At 43.0% G+C, this 22850-nt stretch overlaps 1 protein-coding gene across 2 annotated transcripts in view; it reads right to left on the bottom strand.

The window, feature by feature from the left end:
- Nucleotides 1–194: 194 nt before the first annotated feature.
- LOC126998810 (von Willebrand factor A domain-containing protein 5A-like) overlaps nt 195–22850 on the bottom strand; it is a 35753-nt gene continuing 13097 nt past the window's right edge. Inside the window, exons 7-20 of one of the 2 annotated variants that reach the window (XM_050860899.1) lie at nt 22061–22227; nt 20955–21168; nt 19947–20073; nt 19335–19479; nt 16966–17160; nt 14734–14898; nt 12789–12942; nt 11765–11875; nt 10338–10389; nt 7947–8090; nt 6642–6865; nt 6308–6344; nt 4614–4788; nt 195–3171 (exon numbers count right to left, since the gene is read on the bottom strand). In XM_050860899.1, the coding sequence (XP_050716856.1) occupies nt 2998–3171; nt 4614–4788; nt 6308–6344; nt 6642–6865; nt 7947–8090; nt 10338–10389; nt 11765–11875; nt 12789–12942; nt 14734–14898; nt 16966–17160; nt 19335–19479; nt 19947–20073; nt 20955–21168; nt 22061–22227 (2084 nt within the window). In that variant the 3' untranslated portion in view covers nt 195–2997. The remainder of the gene's footprint in view (nt 3172–4613; nt 4789–6307; nt 6345–6641; nt 6866–7946; nt 8091–10337; nt 10390–11764; nt 11876–12788; nt 12943–14733; nt 14899–16965; nt 17161–19334; nt 19480–19946; nt 20074–20954; nt 21169–22060; nt 22228–22850) is intronic. The other variant, XM_050860900.1, reaches the window with a different exon arrangement.

The raw sequence follows: 22850 nt of genomic DNA, 5'->3' as shown, positions 1-22850 counted from the left end.
CACCAAACACTCACATTCCCATCAACAACTATCAAATACGGATGTTTCTCGTCAACGCGTCCGCCGTCCACCTCATCTCCCGCTCCATTTCCTCGCGTTGTACAGTACGTATAGACCATATTCAAGTTTTGACTATAACCGCCATCCGCCCCCACGAGCCCATGGGGGCGGTAAGGTAGTAAATAAGAAGACCCTTCACGTTGACTCGATTAATATATTTTCGATCAAAACCTGTGAACATGAACTCCATCAGAATCACCAAATCAGGAATACAAAAGTCACTACATTTTACATCAAAGAGAAATAAATCATTGTTGGGTCACTACATTACATCAAAGAGAAACAAATCACTGTTGAACAATTAACTCGTCATTTAACCCGCATATCAGAATATGGAAATGGCAAAATATATCATTCAGAAAGACACAATTATAACTCAGATGTTGGGGTCTATTAATCACTTCTGGGTTCTTTGTTGTGTGACCCTTAACCACACTGTCTCTGCGAGGAAATAGCTCTTCACCTCTCCGCTGCAAGCCCTCCTCTCTGCTCCTCAACGCAACCAACCCAGCCAGAGGGAGCAACTCGGCCCCGCAGATACCCCGCGTCCACAGTCTCTATCTTCCCCTTCCACTGTGTTGACCTCTTAGTGCGGCTATCTGCCCTCACTATACCATCTCACACCACTGCTTTGCATTAGTCCCCATCTTCACTCCTACAATCTTCCCTATCCTCCCTCTACATCGCCCTTTATATGATTGTATGTACCACATTACACATCTTATAATCAGTCATAATCAGCCTTAGTGCACTAATAACCTTTGTCCGCCTTCGGTCGGCAACAACGCGTCCTCATTTATGGCACGGGGCACGCAAGGGATTACTGTAATCCCTCGTCTATCGCGGGGAACCCCCTGCGATAGGCGAAAATCCGCGAAGTAGCGACCTTATATTTTTTTTATTATTTATATATATTTTAAGGCTTTATAAACCCTCCCCACTATCTTACAAACCTTTTTTCCACACTCCTATTGACCTTTCCCACACCTTTATAAAACACTTTCTACGACGTTTCGTCATTACGACGCTGTCCCAATAAATGATTCTATAATTCTTTTTTCGACTTTCGACATTTGCTTCTTAAATACGAACTTCGAGCAATAATTAGTTTGTTGAGCAGGGCGGAAGAATACTCAGAGAATGGACAATATGAGCGTAGCTCACTTCCTTTATATCACAATTAGGTAAATACGGAAGGGGAAAGGGAGGAGAGGGACAGAGTCATGAAAAAAATACTGACTGAGGATGAAATAAGGGAGAACAAGGAACAGAGTGGAGGAAACAGGGAGAGATAGAAAGGATGAAAACAAGAAGAAAGGAGAAGGGTGTGGGGAGGGAGGGACAGTGGGGAGAGTCAGGTCAAGACTTCAGTCAGAACATGACCTAGCTGACTCACTTCCGCCCCTCCCTCCCCACACCCTTCCCATTTCTCCTTCTGTGAGTGTGTGTGTGTGTGTGTGTGTGTGTGTGTGTGTGTGTGTGTGTGTGTGTGTTTATCTAGCTGTAAACACACACACACAGAGAAGAGGAAATGAGAAGGGTGTGGAGAGGGAGTGGCAGAAGGGAGAGTCAGGTCAGGGCTTTGTTCAGGACATGACCTGACTAAACTTCTGCCCCTCCCTCCAAACACCCTTTCTATTTCCCCTTCTGTGTGTGCGTGTGCGAGCGAGCGAGTGTGTGTGTGTGTGTGTGTGTGTGTGTGTGCTCATATAATCTAATGGGGAAGCAGAAAGGGAGGAAGCAAGCGATAGCGTGAGAGATAAGGCTAAAGAGGGTGTGAGAAAGGAGGAAACAAGGGAAATGAGTGGAGGGAATGGGATGGGAAAACAAGAGAGGTAGGGAGGGAGGGTCAGGCAAAGGTGAGGTAAAAGGGAGAGAGAAAAGGTGAGTGGGAGGGAAAGAGATTAAAAGAGAAAAACTGGGAGGGAGGGGAAAGGAAAAGAAGAAAGAAATGGGAAAGAAGGAGAAAAATATGGGGACGGAGAGGGAGGAGTGAACCAGGGAAAAGACTAACGCCGCAATAGGCGAAAAAAAAAAAAAAAGTAGGTGACGTAGGTGCTTATTTAGGTGTGTTCCAACTTAGGTTGATTTATATCGTTTTAATTTTTCAGGATAGAATATGCTTATTTTACCACAAAAATATTTGAAATAATAAATATATAAAAATACCTCTAAACCGCAAAATCCCGAGATATAGCGAAAAATCCGTGATACGATACAATTTAAAAATCTGCGACACAACGAGACCGCAATAAGTGAACCGCGATATGGCGAGAGATTACTGTATACTCGTCCTCGTGTTGAAGGAGTTAAAGTTAGCGGAGGAGGAACTACATTTAGCAGAAGCTAATTGGTTCGTTAACTGTTTCCAAAGTTAGCGATAACGGTTATCAGCTAATGAAAAAGTTAGCTTCGCTAATTAGCGATCAGCGGAATTGTGCCCACCACTGCATCTAGGTATAACTTAATTAACTAGTCCGTTTCCTCTGTCCCATGGGCACCATTGCCCCTCCTTCTCTAGACTCCTTGGGACGGGCAAATGGTTGGAAACTGAAGTGTCTGAACACTTGACAGGGGGGGAAGGAATGTTAAATAATAATATCCTGGACAACTATTAACCCGGTAGCAACGGGGATCGTGTTTCTAAATGGTCCCTCTAAGTGAGAAAAATGAGAAAAAATCATCACTCACACAAACCATTTCATAATATATATCGAAGCATTTATGATCAGTTTATGTATCATCTATTTTGGGGGGTTTAAATCATGGCACAAATTTAGCCCGTTGCTGCTACACGGTAAAGCCACAAATTTGGCCTGTCGTTGCTACCGGATTAAGTATATGTAACATGACTGAGGAGAGGGGGAGGGTATCAATTTAATTAATAATTACTCTGGTGCCTGACAATGCAGAAGACGCTGCTGCTGCCGTCACCGCTCACTGGGCCTGAAGGGTGTCGCGAGCCTTGGCCAGCAGCTCCTCCACCTGCTCCCCACAGCTGGTGATGAAGGTCTGTGCCTTGGTGGCCAGCAGGGCCCACTGCTCCTTCTGATGGCCATACTTCCTCTCCAGCAGCACCAGCACCAAAGCTGTGGCCCAGGTCACCTCACCCTGTGGGTCCAAACACACACTCATAGCCACACACGAGCCCTGCATACAGCCACCCAACTCTTACACACAGGATGCTGCTCAGTGCCAGACTGTGCCCTCAAAAAAGCTCTCTCACACACACAGTGGGAGTACTGGTCCAGGATAATTTCTCAACTCATAATCTGTTGACAAACATGATCTATCATGATTCACAACAAGGGTCAAAAGATCATAGAGAAAGTGATATTGGCTTAGAGGAAGAGAGGTGTTATGATTGCAGTTTTCAAGGCAACGAAGGGAGAGGAGGAGACAATCAATAAAAATCAGTCTGTATGGAATGGTAGAGTAACTAGGAGCCATGAAAGGGATTTGAATGAGACAAGACACTCAAAAGATATTGAGAAATACAGCTTCCCCAACATATGCACTGAACACGGGCCCAGCCTGGGCAGAGAGATTGAGAGATTGAGCTTCAGACGGGACCCACGAGGACAGCTCATTTCCCACACATCACAACAAAGACTTCGGTGAGTTTAGAGACAAGCTTTATTGAGCTTCACCCCACAAGTACAGCTCATTTCCTGCACATCACAACAAAGACTTCAGTGAGTTTAGAGACAAGCTTGAGTGAGCTTCAGACGGGACCCACGAGTGCAGCTCATCACTGCACATCTCAACAAAGACTTCAATGAGTTTAGAGAAGTTGATTGAGGTTCAGACGGGGCCCCAGGAGGGCAGCTCATCACTGCACATCACAACAAGGTACAGCCAGTAAGAAAGGCATCAAACACCAATGGGTTGATGAAATAGAATCTGAGTGAAATTTATAGACATGGTGTTGTGTCAATTAGGTTGGTACCTCTGCTTTGTCTACCCACTGGTACCAACCTAACTGACACATCACTGCGTCTACATATTTCACTCATATTCTATTCCACTGACCGGTGGGTGTTCATTACCTTTTTTGCTGGCTGTCCTTGCTGTGATGTGCAGGAAATGAGTGGCACTCATGAGTGAAGCATAATCACTATCTCTAAACTCATTTAAGTCACTGGAGTGAACAGCCTCTCTGCCAGGCTGTGCCAGTGTTCCATGAATCTGATGGGGAAGCTGTACTTCATGACATCTTTCATGGCTTTGGACTAAACAGCCTCTCTGTCCAGGCTGTGCCAGTGTTCCATGCATTTGTTGGGGAAGCTGTACTTCTTGATATCTTTCATGGCTTCTAGTTACTCCTGCATCCCATGTGAACAGGTCTCTGTTGATTCTGTCTGTTGTTCACTTCACTGCCCTGGAAGCTGAAATCATGTCACCTCTCTTCTTTTATCTAGGTAGTACCCACACACACTAGTTACTCCTGCGTCCTCTGTGAACAGATTTCTGTCAAGTATCTGTTGTTCCCTTTACTGCCCTGGAAGCTGCAAACATGGCACCTCTCTTAACTATGTAATACCCACACTCACCTTGGCAGGGTTGCTGGCAGACAGGGTATCAAAGGGCATGCCAGTAAGCTCTGCAGCATCCTTCAAGGTCCATGACCCATCAAACTGCTGCAGACTGACCACCCCCAGGAGGCCTGAAGGTTGTTCCACAGGTGAACAGGATGAGGAACCTCCAATCAACGAGCGACCCCAGGAGCTGATATGAGTTGAGAAGACATTAGTGTATTAGTGCAAGCATATACAGAAGAAACTCAAGTTACAGATCTCAGTTTCCTAGATATCTGGTACATGAGGTGTCTAGTGCTCAAGGGGCGAACAAGCCACTTACCTTGTTTTGAGCTACAGGCCTTCAAAGTCAAGCATAGCATAAACATAATGAAAACACACATAACAATATCATCATAAATCAATAGAAAGTTTTCAGCTAGACAAATTCAATGGAATCAGTGTTTGTGTGAAATTGTGTTATATATATATATATATATATATATATATATATATATATATATATATATATATATATATATATATATATATATATATATATATATATATATATATATATATATATATATATATATATATATATATATATATTATTTATCCGATTTAATCCAAACTCTAAAAATCCAAAGAACATGATGTAACTAACAGCCAGTTTAATTTTCAAAACAAAATTTCCACATTTAGGTGTTTTATGAGTGTTTTACTAGTGCTCTTTGCCCTTAGAGCCCTGATACAGCTGACTTCATGCACTCTGCAGACAGGCAAAAATGTTGGATAATCAAAATTTCATAATGATTCCATCATGAGATCCTTTCCACATGTGTCATAGTTTCCAGGACATAAGTGCATTAGTGCAAGCATATACAGAAGACATGCAGGTTACAGGTCTCAGTTTCCTTACAGACAATATTCTGGATAATCAAAATTCGATCATTACATCCTTTCCCCATGCCAGACATGGTTCAGGATGCACCCCTGTCAGCTCACAGCACCAGTACAGGCAGCCATTGAATGCCATCCTTTCCACATGCCAGACATGGTTCAGGATGCCCCCAGTCACTTCACAGCACCAGTACAGGCAGCCATTGAATGATATCCTTTCCCCATGCCAGTCATGGTTCAGGATGTCTCCCAGTCACCTCACAGCACCAGTACAGGCAGCCATTGAATGACATCCTTTCCACATGCCAGACATGGTTCAGGATGTCCCACAGTCAGCTCACAGCACCAGTACAGGCAGCCATTGAATGATATCATTTTCCCATGCCAGACATGGTTCAGGATGTCTCCCAGTCATCTCACAGCACCAGTACAGGCAGCCATTGAATGACATCCTTTCCACATGCCAGACATGGTTCAGGATGCCCCCCCATCAGCTCACAGCACCAGTACAGGCAGCCATTGAATGACATCCTTTCCCCATGCCAGTCATGGTTCAGGATGTCTCCCAGTCATCTCACAGCACCAGTACAGGCAGCCATTGAATGACATCCTTTCCACATGCCAGACATGGTCCAGGATGCCCCACAGTCAGCTTACAGCACCAGTACAGGCAGCCATTGCTACATGATTGAATGATGTGCCATGGATCATTTAAACGTTCTTAAATTTTGCCTACCAAATATACTGTGACCTATATATATTTATGCTAGAGAGACAAAGAGAAAAAACAAAAAACAGACCAAATAGACCCATGTTTATGTACTCACAATGCAGACTTGTTCGCTGACAGTCCTTCACACTCTCCTGCAATAGAGACAGACACACATAAGAGCTTGGCATTTTGGGGGCATTTTTGACACAACCTAAGAAGTGTATCGACTGGTGTCAAGTAAACATGAGGAGATTTCTGTGACCCCCACTGTCCATATTCTCAGATGTTTTTGGCTCTCAAAACAACTATTTCCAAAGGCCACAAAGGAGATAAGTCAAGTTCTCATGAGTGTTTCTTCACATTCACGGTACAGAAGCCTTGACAGCCTACCATTAGGCTCATAAAACTACCCATGAAAATAGTACACACAACCTCTACCAAAGCCTTACCAGATGTGGGTGTGTGAGCCCCAACATGTTTGAGACTGTTGGCTTGATCAGCAGTGTTTGTAGCCCCTCTGATGGGTGCTGATGCAAAGCCACAGCTGAAGCCCCTTTGTTGTGGTGGGGCAGGGGACGCACCGGCACTGCCAAAACTGGAGCATGCCGGCGCTGACAGAGCACCGAACATCATACCTGACTGTGGAGTTTGACTCGATCCGAACAAAGAGCCACTAACAGTAAAGAGAGACAAAGTTAGGTATATTTAAGTACACATCACAACATCACCTCTATCATCAAACCCTCAGAGATTAATTTATTATCAAATGCACTACTTGGCATATGTTATACATCTTAACTGAAGCTACAAAAAGATCAGCTCTTTTACATGTTTCTGCTCACCATGGATTACACACCACCTCTAAAACGCTGCCTTTATGAACAAGGCTGGCATATGAATGCATGCATATATTTAGCCATCCAAAATAGAATGAAAAATGAAATATTGCTGCCATCATGATCAAGGCTGGCATAGGAATGCATGTATTTACCCTTACAAAACAGAATGAAAAATTAAGTACAGTAAACCCTCAATACAATGGACTAATTGAGGGGAAACTTAGTCTGTTAATGCCGAAAGTCTGTTATAAGCAGCGGAAATTTAAAAATACGTACAATCATACCTCGGTTGATTGAATGACATCCTATCCCCATGCCAGTCATGCTTCAGAATGCCCCCCAGTCAGCTCACTGCACCAGTACAGGCAGCCATTGAATGACATCCTTTCCACATGCCAGTCATGGCTCAGGATGCCCCACAGTCAGCTCACAGCACCAGTACAGGCAGCCATTGAATGATATCCTTTCCACATGCCAGACATGGTTCACAATGTCCCCAGTCAGCTCACAGCACCAGTACAGGCAGCCATTAAATGACATCCTTTCCACATGCCAGACATGGTTCACAATGTCCCCAGTCAGCTCACAGCACCAGTACAGGCAGCCATTGAATGACATCCTTTCCACATGCCAGTCATGGTTCAGGATGCCCCACAGTCACCTCACAGCACCAGTTCAGACAGCAATTGAATGACATCCTTTCCACATGCCAGACATGGTTCAGGATGCCCCACAGTCACCTCACAGCACCAGTACAGGCAGCCATCGCTACATGATTGAATGATGTGCCATGGATCAATTAAACGTTCTTAAATTTTGCCTACCAAACATACTGTACCCTATAGTTACCTATGCAAGAGAGACAGAGAGAAAGAACAAAAAACAGACCAAATAGACCCACGTTTATGTACTCACAATGCAAACTTGTTCGCTGACAGTCCTTCACACTCTCCTGTATTATCTGTCTCTATTGCAGGAGAGTGTGAATATGCTGGCATTGGCTGAGCACCAAACATCATACTTGACTGTGGAGTTTTACTCGATCCGAACAAAAAGCCACTAACAGTAAAGAGAGACAAAGTTAGGTATATTGAAGTACACATCACAACATCACCTCCATCAGTAAACCCTCAGAGATTAATTAATAATGAAATGCACTACTTGGCATATGTTATCCACCTATCTATCAAAAAGATTAGCTCTTTTACATGTTTCTGTTCACCATGGATTACCAACCACCTCTAAAACGCTGCCATTATGAACAAGGCTGGCAAATGAACGCATGCATGTATTTAGTCTTCCAAAACAGAATGAAAAATGATGAAGTGCCACAGAACTGGTGAACTGCAAATATTGTTATTATATGAGCTCTGACAGAAACACTGTAAATACAGTAGAACCTTGTTCATCCGGCATTCAAAACAATGGCACCCTCAAAACAACAGCAAATATCTGGGGCCTGAATTTACAAAAAATCCTTTTTTTTTTTCGGGTAACATAGTAAGGCACAGTTCATAGAAATAGTTCTCATGCAATGGATCAGTAAATTTACTGACTACTGAGCTGTCAGCATGTTGAGCAGACTCGGTGCAGCCAGTTGATACACGTCTAACACACGTACCGTCCACACACAGCGTAACCCCACCCTGTAACATCCTTTAACCCGTAAGCTGCGGGACTGAGATTCTGAGTGCGTCGCCTAGTGCGGCTATATCAGCGAGAGATTGACCTTCAATAAATGATATCTAAGTTACATAAACGTGTCATAAATATTACAATACACATATCTGTAGCTCGAAATGTGTTGTAGCCTGCATATTTCTTAGATTTTTCTATCACAAAAATGTTTTTCTGGCAGTATCTGAAGCCGCGGCGGAAACTTTTTGGCGCCTGTTTGAAAAGCCCGCTTCCAGAAGGCTTACAGCAGCTTACCGCTCAGCCGCCCAGAAGGCGTACAGCAGTTTGCGGGTTAATGCAACACACAAATACTGACAACTGGTGGAACAGGAGCGAGCCCTGGCGCATAACATGTATGTTCATGATGGTGTTACGCAGTGTTGTTACGAGGTCCCATCCACACGTGATTTTGTTACACAGCTGAATTACGTTACGATGTTCTATTCGCATGTGTGTACCTGGCCTTGTTATGATACGGTGTTCTGTTTCTGTGTGTGATGCTGGCCACATATTTCCGAACTGTACTCACCTGCAGCACCAGTGGCAAGAACGGTGGCACGGAAACCATTCCAGGGGTCAATTAACAAACTTCAACACTCCCACGAGAGAGAGAGAGAGAGAGAGAGAGAGAGAGAGAGAGAGAGAGCATGGGCACATGAGTGTGTGGGAGTGTCAAAGTTTGTTGAGTGACCCCTCGAATGGGTTTCCGTGCCACCGTTCTTGCCACTGGTGCCGCAGGTGAGTACAGTTCAGAAATATGTGTGCGGCATCACACATGTGAACAGAACACCGTATCGTAATAAGGCCGTGTTAGGCCGGGTGCACACACGCAAACAAAACATCGTAACATAACACAGTCGTGTAAGAAAAACAAAAATGCCAGTGTGGATGGGATCTCATAACAGTGTATAACACCCACGCGCGAACATACATGATATGTGTCGGAGTACGCTCCCGTTCTGCTAGTTGTTGGTTTTTGTGCGTCGCATCAAAGGATGTTACAGGGCGAGGTTACAGGGCAAGGTTACGCAGTGTGTAGATGGTACGTGTGTTAGAAGCGTATCAACCGCCTGCACCAAATCTGCTCAACTCGCTGACAGCTCAGTAGTCAGTAAATTTACTGATCCACTGCGTGAGAACTATTCATATGAAATGTGCCTTAGCACCATACCTGACAGGAGTGACCTACAGGAAAAAAAAAAAAAAAAAAAAAAAAAAAAAAAAAAAAAAAAAAATTCTACAGCAGTGTCTCAAAACAACAGCAAAACAGTTTATCCGGAATGAGCTTTCCCCCGTTCGTACTGGATAATCGAGATTCTACTGTATGAACTCCAGTAATTTAGCTTTGATGGGAGAGGGAGGGAGAGAGAGAAAGATGGTCAGGGAAAGAGACAGACAGAGACAGAGATATACAGAAACAGAAAGACAAAAAGATAGAGACAGATAGACACAAACTAACAGGGAGGCAGATAGAGAGAATGAGATAGACAGAGACGGAGAGAGAAAGACAGAGAAATGGATAGAGACAGATAAAAAAAGAGACAGACAGACAAAGAGAAATAGAGAGACAGAGAGATAGAATGGGAGATTGACACAGAAAGAGATGGACAGAGGGGATCAAATTCATACCTCTGACTGTGATAGGAATGAATAGCTTTCTCTTGAATTTCTTTGGCTGGGGCTGGGAAGAGAGAGGAATACACATGGATGAATAATATAAACAACATAGTCTTTTAATTCAAGCTATGACAACAACAAAACTGTAAATATTCTGCAAGATATTAAAAACAAACGAATATATCAACCCACAATGCTATCTACTTTTCTTTTGATGTGAAAAAAACACACACACACACACACATATACACACACACTCTCTCTCTCTCTCTCTCTCTCTCTCTCTCTCTCTCTCTCTCTCTATTTTTTTTACGTTGTTGCCTATTGCGCCGGTAGGCATCTTCCCGGTGGGGCCTGATGGTCGGCCCAAGGCTTCTTCCAGGTGGGGCCTGATGGTCGGCCCAAGGCTTCTTCCAGGTGGGGCCTGATGGTCAGCCCAGCCCGTTCTGGCGCAGGCGAGTGTTTATAGTGGCGCCATCTTGCATTGGCTCATGCTGCCCCCCGGAACTCGTACTTGATTCGCTTGGACGGCTTCCTCTAGAGTCCAGGTTGATGGGTGGTCTTCAGGACAGCATGTGGGTAGTTTTAAGCCACTCGGCGGTGACCGAAAAATCCGAGTGGTAGCGTGAGGATTCGAACCCGCGTCGTCCATCACGCAACGAATGTGGGTCCAGTACGCTATCCGTTCGGCCCCCGCCTATCCATATATATATATATATATATATATATATATATATATATATATATATATATATATATATATATATATATATATATATATATATATATATATATATATATATATATAGTAACAGTTCACATTAAAAGAAAAGAAGATAGATAGCATTGTGGGTTGATATATTCGCCCCCTGCCCGTGTTACAGAGATGAGCACTGAGGCCATGCACAGCTATAGCACATGGCCCTAACTTTACCTTTACCTTTTTAATGCAAAATGATGCCATACCTGAATGCTAAGGTGGTGAAATATCAATTGTAGCATGTTGATTTAAATACAATAAGGGCAAATCTGTCTTTTTTTTTGTGTGTGTGTCCTTTGGTAAGCTGCTTATTGGTCTGTCTGTCTGTCTATTTGTCCCTTCCCTTCCTTCCCCATGAAATCCCTCCCTTCTCTGTACCCACTAAATCTCTCCCTTCCCCTCCCTCCACCCTTCCCATCCTTCCCCATGAAATCAATCCCTTCCCCACCCATGAAAACCCAGTTATTTTTCTCTGTGGCCTTTGGAAACAGCTGTAATGAGAGCTTGGTACATTTAATAACAAGGGCCTAACAAGACTGTTTTGAGATTCTGGTGTCAGTTTCACGGGACCTTTGCACCATGAAAGGGAAAAGTCACCCATGAAAACTCGGTTAATCTTCTCTGTGACCTTCGAAACAGTTGTAATGGGAACTCGGTACATTTAAAATATGGAACTTACAAGATTGACCGATTGGTTTCCCCGACTCCTGATCGATGCCGACAAGTGCCGTGCGCTGACACACCACACCGCTGGCCGTGCTCAGTAAGACCATGTCCTCAGCGACGTCATCTGGAAGTCAAGAGGGGAAAATAGAACATCAATTAGTAGAGGAAGATGGGAAGAAGGGGGAAGAGAAGGACTAGGAAGATGAATATGGAGGAGGAAGAAAAAGAGGAAGGGGAGAAATGGAGGTGGGAAAAAGAAGAAAAAGGAGGAATTGGAGGAGGAGAGGGAGAAAAGGAGGAATTGAAGGAGGAGGAGAGGAGAAAAAGGAGGAAAATGAAGAGGGGGAGAAAAAGGAAGAAGAGGAGGAGGAAAAAGGGAATAGGACAAGGAAAAAGAAGATAATATATGTGTTTTTCATATTTTTTTGGCATAACATCATCACCACCACCACCACTACTACCACAACTACTACTATTATGACACTTTGTTTAAAACCAGACTGATGGATCTTCAGATAATGGACTGTTACTGTACTCATGACTCAGCCCTCTCACACACACTCCTGCACATCTTGCTACGTCATTGCACTTTGCCTCAAGCCAGCATTTATAAACATGTTGGCCCCTCAGTCCGCCTTTTTAAAAAACTCTCGTAGAAGTTGCTGGGATGTTCATGGACTGTTTTGTGTTCCCAGTGATAGCTTTACATGACTTCTGCACCTTGAATGGGAAGGCCACCCCTCAAAACCCAGTTAACCTGGTAGCTGTGGGGATCATGTTTCTTAAAGGCCCCTCTAAGTGAATTTATGAGAAAAAATCATCACAAATGCAAACCATTATATTATATGTATCAACACATTTGTGATCGGTTTATGTATCCTCTATTTTGGGGGGTTCATGTCAAGGCAAGAATTTGGCCCGTCGCTGGTTCGCGGTAAAGACACAAATTTGGCCTGTCCCTGCTACCGGGTTAATTATCTCTGTGGCCTTGGAAAGTAGTTGTAATGGAGCCCGATACATTAAGAATATGGACTCACCCTCTTCGTCCAGCTCCCACTGTAGAAGCTGGGCCCGTGCTGCCAGGCGGTGAAGTGACTTGGCCTCGTCATGCACTGTGGTGACCTGCTGGCCTTCCACCATGCTGAGCAGAGGCTTGGTGCCCAGTTGGCCCCTCACTGTTACATTCTTGACCTGTCCGGGGGAGGTGTGGAGTTAGGTGAGACTGGTGTATATGAAGAGGTGTGGCTTGGATAGGTTAGGCTAGGTTAAGTTAGGTCAGAGCTACAGAACAGGAGAGCTTGCCCACCAGTTTGTTTGCAGATGATGCCAAACTGCTTAGAAAAATAAGAGTAAGGAGGATTGTAATAAACTGCAGAAAAATTTAAATGAGATACATAAATGGAGTAAAAAATGAAAAGAAGTGTCACACAAAGAAAATGGACAGGAGTAAAAATAGACCAAGTGGAGTGTATAAGATGGGAGGGACAATCATTGATGCAGTGAAGAAAGAAAAAGACTTAGGAATTAGGGATGTGCCGATACCGATACCAATACCCCAATATTTGACCAATACCTGTACATTAATTTTTTTATACAACAATTCCAGCAGCTAAAAGGCAATATCAAATGTAAAAAAAAAAAAATAAATAAAAAAAAAAAAAATAAAAATTTTTTTTTTTACACCATTGAAGGGAAGAAAAAAGAAAGTAACCAGTGGTGGCCTGAAGAAAGGTGTCCATAGATCCGTAGCCAGACGTGCTGACCACTGCACCACGGAAGCGCATATCAACCCTATACGGCGCGGCGAGGCAGCAGTGCGTGGTTAACCCAAGTGTTAACACCCACCCCCATAAGTCTCGACAAGGGGCGAGGGAGGAGGCGCCTCGTGAGGTCTAGTTGACTCAGCAAGGTTAGCTTTACCTTAATTGCCGTACATTTAGGCAGCCCTGGCAGCGTGCCCCGTTGCGGGGCGACCGTCTGACTGACTGAGGCAGGCAAATGAGGCAAGTGAAGGGGTTCCGCCAATCCCGCGCCGAAGCTACTAAACCTGTATTGTACGCGTCCGCGGTACCAAAGGCTATACTGTATACCAAGTATTATATATTTGTATTCAAAGTAATATGAATCTTATCGTTTAAAGTGATGAAAATTAAATCACGGGAAATTCCAAACTACGTAGTATCATGATACTGGATAATTACACTTCTCTAATATTTTTTCAACAAATTAGAAAATTCAATTTCTGTTGAACAAAATTATTTGCAACGAGTGACATGCGACGTACAAAACTCCTTCAAGTATCGGTAATATCGGCAGAAAATCAGCCGATACCAATACTGATACCGATACTCTTAAAATGTGCCGATACCACCGATACCGATACATCGGTACATCCCTATTAGGAGAATTTGAGAAGCATATAAACAAGATATTCAGAGAAACAAACAGTCTGCTGCTGAGTGGCATTTCACTACTTGGATGGGGACATGATGAAGAAAATAATAACAACATTGATTAAACCAAGGCTAGATTATGCAGCAGTTTTCTGGTCACCACACAAGAAAAAGGACATGAGGAAACTTGAAAGGATTCAAAGGAATGAGACTAAGATGGTACCAGAACAATCAAGCCTGCCATACGAGACTAGGTTAGAGGAACTGGGCTTACCAACACTGGAAGAAGAGAAAGAGGAGACCTGATAGCGTTGTACAGGAATACGAGTGGAATGGATGTGTTGGATAGAAATAATTTAATTGAGATGGAAGGGAGGAGGCAACTAAGAAGAGAGAGCAAGAAACTGAAAAAGGGGATTTGTTTGAAAGACCTAAAGAAGTTCAGTTTTTCATACAGGAGTGTGGATACATGGAATGGACTTGGGAAAGACATTGTTGAAGCAGGCAGTGTCCATAAAATGAAACAAAAACTGGACAAATATAGATTGGGAGACAGGACTGACCGAGCGCATGCCTGGCTGCCCCTTACCTGGGTCGTGGCCGGCACCCGGGCGTAGAGGATGAGGTGCTGGCCACCAAAGATGACGGGAGGCACCTTTGGCACCAGTTTGACCTGAGTGGGCGGGTCCACCTCACATGCAATGGTCACCTCCTGCACACTCTCCTGCAGCATGGAGCTCAGCAGCCCCATCACCTTCAGCACACACACACACACACACACACACACAAAGAAAAAAAAATTGTTCAGTTTTTTACAGCAGAGGAGTCAGTCAAGAGTGAAAATGATCATATAAATAAGAAAACAAGAGGTAAATAAAAAAGCACATAAGAAAAAAAGTGAGGATAAGTTCTGCTCCTAAATGGAAGAAAATATATATTCTTATCAGACACAAGCTCTGGGAAAAGTCTGATGAGCCATAATTTTTTTTCATTATGTTCTGCATTAGAAAAAAGCAAGCAAAATTACTGGTCCTAAAGAAAAAGAAAGGAAAAAAAATCGTAATCACAAATGCTTAAAGAAGTGCAGCAAAATTCTGATAATCCTTTTTATATAATTTCCTGCACACCCTGAACAGCACATTTGATAATCTTTTTTCTTTTCATGATTTCCCACATAAGAAAAAAAGGCAAGCATAACTATCGGTCCAAAAGATAAATCTAATCGCAAATGCTAAGAGAAGTGCAGCAAAAGTTTTATAATCCATTTTCTTTTCATAATTTCCTATATAAGAAAAAAAGTGGGCAAGATGACTGATCCTAAAGAGAAAGAAAAAAACTATTTTAATCGCAATTGGGTCCTTCACTGAGCTGGACCTGCCATCTGTTGGCCCTGCTGGAGCCTCTGCCAGAGCCAAGCCTGTGGCCAGCTGGGGTCCAGCAAGGCTTAATTGACATTTTTCTGTACCAAACTAACAAAACATCAGAGTTGTAATGATTACTATCATGTTTACACCAAAAAATCTGAGTGCTGTACATTATTCATGTCGTTGTAATGAACACTGTTGGCAAAATAAGAGCATTCATCGATATATCCTACAACACTCCATCCCATGGTTAATAGGAATGCATCACTGCGGCCTCTTGGGTAAATATTTCCGTCATGCAAGAAAAGAGAAGCCAAACAAGTCTGGCATGGTGTCATGCTCTCAAAATCTTATGGTAATGGTGGAAGGTAGTGTTGAAAATTTTGCCATTCAACATTCCTCCGGTTGGCACGCCGCTGCCTCAACATGATGTACTCCTCTGTCTCTCCAATCAGAGCGCAGGAGGTTGTTTACACTGCTACTAAACATATCGTACGCTGCCGGCAGCAAGTATTATATTTATTTCATATTTCTAATTTAAATCATAATACATACATCTTTAGCATCTTATAATATTACATTCACTATATGGAACTTTAAAGGTACAACATAGAGCATGTGACCATTATTTAGGTGGGAAAAAATATATTTAAATTTCCTATTTCTTGCATTTCCCTGTTTCTTAAATACTACTAGTAAGTCAAGTGTCTCTATACCGTAGCTATGAGAAAAATATGTTATTTCTATATAATAGCAAAAAACTAATAAGAAAAATTATTTGGACGTACGCCGCATGCATATTTTTTTGGGCAGTTCCACCAGGGCTGCCAGATGGCAGGTAGAGCTCAGTGGAGAACCCAATTCCTCAAGGAAGTGCACCAAAAGTTTGATAATCCTTTGTTACATGATTTCCTGCACAGGGGTGATAACCTTTTTTCATCTGATATTGATAATCTTTTTTCTTTTCATAATTTTTCACATAAGAAAAAAGGCAGGCATAACTACTGGTCCAAAAGGAAAGAAAAAAAAGCAATTCCAATCACAAATGCTTAAACATGTGCAGTAAAAGTATGATAATATTTTTTTAAAGTTTCCTACATAAGAAAAAAAAGTAGCCATTACTCCTCCTAAGGAGAAAGAAAAAAGCTATTCTAATTGCAATTGCTCAAGGAAGTCCACCAAAAGTTTGATAATCCTTTTGTCACACAGTTTCCTGCACACCCCAAACAGCACACTCCCATGGTCTTACCTTTTGTTATAGTTTCCTGCACACCCCAAACAACACACTCCCACAGCCTCACCTTTTGTTATAGTTTCCTGCACACCCCAAACAGCACACTCCCATGGTCTTACCTTTTGTTATAGTTTCCTGCACACCCCAAACAACACACTCCCACAGCCTCACCTTTTGTTATAGTTTCCTGCACACCCCAAACAGCACACTCCAACAGCCTCACCTTTTGCTGCAGGTGACTTTCTTCCACCACCATCTCCGAGCGCCCCCGCCCGGCTCTGGCTGTCCCACGCACCAGGGCCGTCGACGCGCCGTGCCCTACCCCGACGGAAAAGAGCCGTGTCTCGTATGCATGCCGACGTACCAGTTGACACACAGCACTAACGTTCCACACCTCCCCGTCCGTGATCAGGATAATCTGTGGCCAAGGAGAGCAGAATGGAAGTAGTAAAGGTAGCATTTTTGTTTTTTTGTTTTGTGTTGCCCTTGAGCTGCTTCCTTTACTGTGAACAAAAGACACTCATTAAAGATTACAACAGAAATAAGGACAGACTGAGACATATTATCTATTGAGAATTTGTCTGAAGAAAAATTTTAAGGTGGAATTAGTCAAGGATGGAGTATTCGTATTCAGTGTGCATATTCAAATATATACATTAAAAAAAACGTATTTGGCTGTATTCTCTTCATCTCATCAGCTCCCTTCCTCTTACTGACAGCCTTTTACCTCTTAAATTCTGCCACCATGTTGCATCTCTTTCTATCTTCCATCAATATTTTCATGCTGACTGCTCTTCTGAACTTGCTAACGGCATGCCTCCCCCCCCCCCCCCTCCCGTGGCCCCACTGCATACGACTTTCTACCCAAGCTCATCCCTATACTGTCCAAACCCCTTATGCAAGTTAACCAGCATCTCCATTCTTTCATCCCCTTCACTGGTAAGCTCTGCAACAGCCTTCCTTCGTCTGTATTTTCTCCTGCTTCTGACTTGACCTCTTTCAAGAAGAGTGTATCAAGACACCTCTCCATCCGAAATTGACCTCTCTTTTGGCCACTCTATACTTTTCGCTATATGGGAGCAACAGTTAGCTGGCTTTTTTCTACATTTTCTTTTTGTTGCCCTTGAGTTGCTCTCTGTGCTGTAAAAAAAAAAAATAATAATAATAATAATTATTGATGGAAATCAGAGTAATCTCATTTGTATAGGAATACAAGAGCGAAGTATTCATATTCTGTGAATAATCTGACAAATACTTCAAATCTTATTAACAGAAATAACAGCCGTTGTTCCTTCCAGCTCCAGCCTTCTTGGGCGGACTTTTTGTCGTTGTGTATAGAACAGATTCATGAGCTCATTTTACTGTTGCATAACTTTAGAACAGTGCTATACCCAGTTACATCAAGAAGGTATTTTCAATGAAAAGTATTCATGAATGTATTAAAGAATATATTCAATAAGTATTCATATTTGTAAATAAATTAAAACCATATCAGTGTTCAAGTTCGTATTCGTTGGAATTTAAAGTACAGTCGTCCCTCAAATAGTATGGGGGTTAGAGACCCAGGACCCCCGTACTATTCGAAAATCCGTATAAAATTAGTGCCCCCCCTAGAAACACTCCTGGGCTGCGTCTGAGAGAGGGAATCATGACTCGAAATGTCCCGAGTGCTCTCAAACGCGTGACACGGCAGCACGAGTTGCCAACTCGGCACGTCTGCTGGCTCCCGGCCTTGAGAGGTGGAGCGTCTTCATGTTGTGATGACGTCATCAGCAAATATGGCGGCCAAAACAAACACATATAAGTGTCTCCATTGCATTTCACCTCTCTGTGCCACCATAACCACTGCAGCTTCCTTTTCATCTTCTGTTGTAAGGAGTTCATCAGCCAGGACAGCTAGAATGCATGTTAAACGTCGCCAGGAAGATCAGCGTATGCCATTTTGCAGCAAGTGAGACGCCTTTACCATAGCAACGATGGCCTTTATCTCCACTCTTGCAGCACTCTTGGAGCACTGGCAGTTACTGCGGTAAGAATTTCTTTTACACTATGATTGTTACAGCAAACAGTGCTCTCATTCACGTGGTATGCTCTCCCTACCGCAATGTAACTCATCCCAAAACGTAACTTTTCCTAAATCTGAATTCTTCTGCAAGGTGAACATCTTTCTCGAACGCTTATGGGTGCTTTCAGCAGGTGTTTTGGTAGAACAGTGATGCCACTCACGCCATGGCTACTTGGTGCGATGAGCGGGAAATTTAAAAATCCTACAAAAATTCTTCCGTGACAACCCGTATAAAACCGAAACCGTACTATTTGAGGGATGACTGTATTCGTATTCGAATACACAACTCTTGTATTCACTCCATTCCTGGAATGAGTACAAGTTAGATTAGCAGCCAAGAATGAGAGACTCACAGCCCGTTCAGCCCCACAAGGGAAAATAAAGATAAACAAAGAGGAGGAGAAACAGACAGAAGACACAGGCTGACCAGTAGTGGGAGAGACTCACAGCCCGTCCAGCCCCACAAGGGAATATAAATAAAAGTTAAAAGAGGAGGAGAAGCAGAAACAGACAGAAAATGCACACACCTGTCGGTAGAAGCCAGGTCTGAGAGGCTTGGAGTAGATGCTCTGGAGTGGCTGCAGGATCTCTGTGCCGCCCATGTCAGCATCCATCGTGGCCTGGAGGTTGAGGGCGATCTTGAGTGTCTCCTCATTGTATGTGCGACTTCCTCTGCAACACACAAACAGGGTTAAGAAAGGTACAATTCCATGTCACTGTGTATTCCAATAACCTCTGTCAACTATGTATATACAACTCCAATACATATCTTTGTGTGTATTAATTAATAATCCTTCAACTAGTCTGTACATGCAACTTCCTCTGCAACACACAAAGACTCCTTAGTTCAATTTACTGCAATACTCTTTTCTTGAGTAACAGTTGGGTGATGCGCATAAACTGCCAAACAACCCCCAGCTAGGCCACTCCCAACACCTACTCAGGGAGGAGGAGAGAACAGTGATTTTTTTGATAGCTCAGTTCAATTTACCACTGCAGTTTTTTTCCTGGGCTAAGTAATAACTGAGATGATTAGTACAAATTGGTCAACAAGCCCTAAGACACACTCATTGAAGTCCCCCTTAATACATGCTCATGAAGTCTCCCTCAACATATGCTCAGTCCCCCTCGACACTTACTCAGGGAAGAGGAGAGAGTAGTGGTTGCCGAAGCTGACCACGTTGAAGAGGCACCCGGCTGGCAGACTCTTCAGGAACAGGAGCAGCGTTGTCTTGGCGTTCTTGATCTTGTCGCCCTGCATGCTCCCTGGTGACAACAAGGAACATTATTACCTTAACATTTGGATACACTATTGCATTAACATTACAGGAAATTCTCAAGCTACGACGAGGTGTGGCACTGGCACGTCAGTTGTGAGTCGAATAGGTTGTAAGACGAAAATTACAGTAAAATATAAAATGAGATATTATTTCAAATGTCCTGCCATGTAAAGAGCGGTGTTCCCATGCCTCCTACCCTCCCCGCTAAACCTGCCTCTCTCCTCATGTGCTCACTCCACCCTAGCTCCTTTGTTCAGGTGACCCTTTACCCACATAGCTTTTTTTTTTTCTTTTTTTTTCAACACTAAACAATGGAGCTACCAAGTTCGCCAAGACACCAATGTCAGCCAAACACCCGCCAAGTCATTGTGCCGGGGGCTGTGTTGGCGGGGGGACAGTGTAAACAAAGGACACATCAGCTGCATAAATGGCTTGTTGTGGTTGTTGTAGTAGACCAGGAAACTCCAGTCGTGGTCACACTTGAAGCCTCCATCCTGGCTCTCCTGCATCTTCTTACCTTCTATGAATGTTTCGTCCAACTAGGATTGCTGTGTCCAGTGAACAATCACCTACGGGAGCTGCTGCAGTAATACTGTGAGGTGGCTGATATCAGGGTCACCATTTTGCTAGCCAATGGGCCTCAGCTAGATCAAGCAGTAAGCTTGGTAGGAAGAGCGGGAACTGCGTAAACAAACAGCAGCCCTACCCATGGCAGAATATTTGAAATGTTAACTAATTACTTAACCAAGTATTACTAATACTATTAGTCTGGTCTTAAGCGCAAGCGGTCATGAGTCGCATACATCGTAACTCAAAGACTACCTGCGTAACATTACCCTGAGTGTTGTGAGGAGCTGTACTGCTTACCCGAGCGATCAATGATGAAGATGACCTCGTTCTTGCTGGAGTAGGTGTTCTCCGGGACTTCCGGGAAGAAGTTGAGCATGAGGAGGTCGTCCTTCATGAGGCCCGTGGCTGAGCGGTCACCAGTCTCCCGCAGAAGGTGGGGTGCATAGGGGTTGTTGTAGTAGACCAGGAAACTCCAGTCGTGGTCACACTTGAAGCCTCCATCCTGGCTCACCTGGGTTGAGATGGAGGCTTGGACAGGAGCTTGAGAGGAACTTACTGAGGCTTTAGATAGAATGGTGGGTCAGTGGAACAAATTGAGTAGGTATGTAGTTGAGGCAAAAATAACTGAAACCTTTAAACAAAGATTAGATGCAGTTATGAACATGAAGTGAATTCGGTGAGCATCCCATCTTCAGGAGCTGCCTTGTGTAGGCAGTCTGGCCTTTTGTGGTCTCCTCATGTCCTTGTGTATCCTTGTGTAGGAGATTTTTTATGCTTTTGACAGGAAACTGACAGAAAATTGACTGGAAATTGAGGCTTTAGAACACAAGCACATAAGAACATAAGAATGCAAGGAGTCTGGAAGAGGCTGGTATTCCTGTACAAGGCAGTTCCTGTGAACCTAACCCAACCTAACGTTACTGTCCATGAATTTACCTAATCTATTTTTTACTGTGACTATTATATTGGCACTCACAACATGACTGCCCAGCCTGTTCAACTCATCTGCCACTCTGTTGGTAAACCAATTCATGCCTAGGTCCTTGTTGAATATGAACTTATCTAGTTTAAACCTATTACTTCATGTCCTACCCAGTTCTCTTACCATCAGAAACATATTAATATCCCCCCTATTAAACCCCTTCATCCATTTATAAACCTCGATCAAGTCTCCTCGCACCCTTCACCTTTCCAGAGAATGCAAGTTTAATTTTTTGAGTCTTTCCTCATACAGCAAGTTCCTTAATCCATGAATCATCTTTGTCATCCTTAACCTGTGAAATTGAGGCTTTAGACAAAAAATTGAGTCTTTGGACAACAAATTGGAGAGAAAGTATGAAGCAGAAAATAATGAGAGCACTTAGAAAGGAAAATGGTGCAGTCTCTCTCTCTCTCCCCCTCACCTGGGCTGAGAGGGCATCGTCAGCAAGGGTGGTGACGATGCCGTCGGTGCTGGAGATGATGCGGGCAATCCTGTGGCTGCCACTCACTGTCGCCTTCACGTCAATGCTGTAGGGCTTCGGCACGTGGACGATGTGGTTGAAGAACGATGGCAGAGGGCCGAATAAGCCTGACAAGAATTACTGTTTAGGATTCATGGGATTGTAACTGTTTAGGCTCTAAGACTCAAGACTTGTGTGCAATCCGACCTAAGTGTCCAAATTCACTTTTTGGATGTCCAACACCCCCATAATCATGTCCCAAGCAGGGTTGTTTTGATTTAAATCAAATGATTTAAATCAAGTGATTTAAATCAGAGTAAAAAAATCATGATTTAAATCAAAATCAAATATACCCTATTTAAAATGATTTAAGTGTTATATCAAGAGTAAAATATCTAATGATTTAAATTATATATATATATATATATATATATATATATATATATATATATATATATCTATATATATATATATATATATATATATATATATATATATATATATATCCCTTCCTTGCGCAACAAAACTTATGAAGAAAGGCTTTCCACCCTTAACATGTTCTCTCTTGAGAAACATTGCCTCCGAGGAAAACTGATCGAATGTTTTAAAATACTTAATGGTTTCACGAATGTAGACAGATCAACATTGTTTATGATCGATGACACTTTGCATACGAGGAACAATGCCGTAAAACTCAAATGTAGACAAGTAAATTCAGACTGCACCAAATTTTTCTTCACCAACATTGTAG

This window comes from Eriocheir sinensis, chromosome 15 (genome assembly GCF_024679095.1).
Source record: "Eriocheir sinensis breed Jianghai 21 chromosome 15, ASM2467909v1, whole genome shotgun sequence".
NCBI classification, from domain to species: Eukaryota; Metazoa; Arthropoda; class Malacostraca; order Decapoda; family Varunidae; genus Eriocheir; species Eriocheir sinensis.
This window is presented reverse-complemented; position numbering and strand designations above follow the sequence as displayed.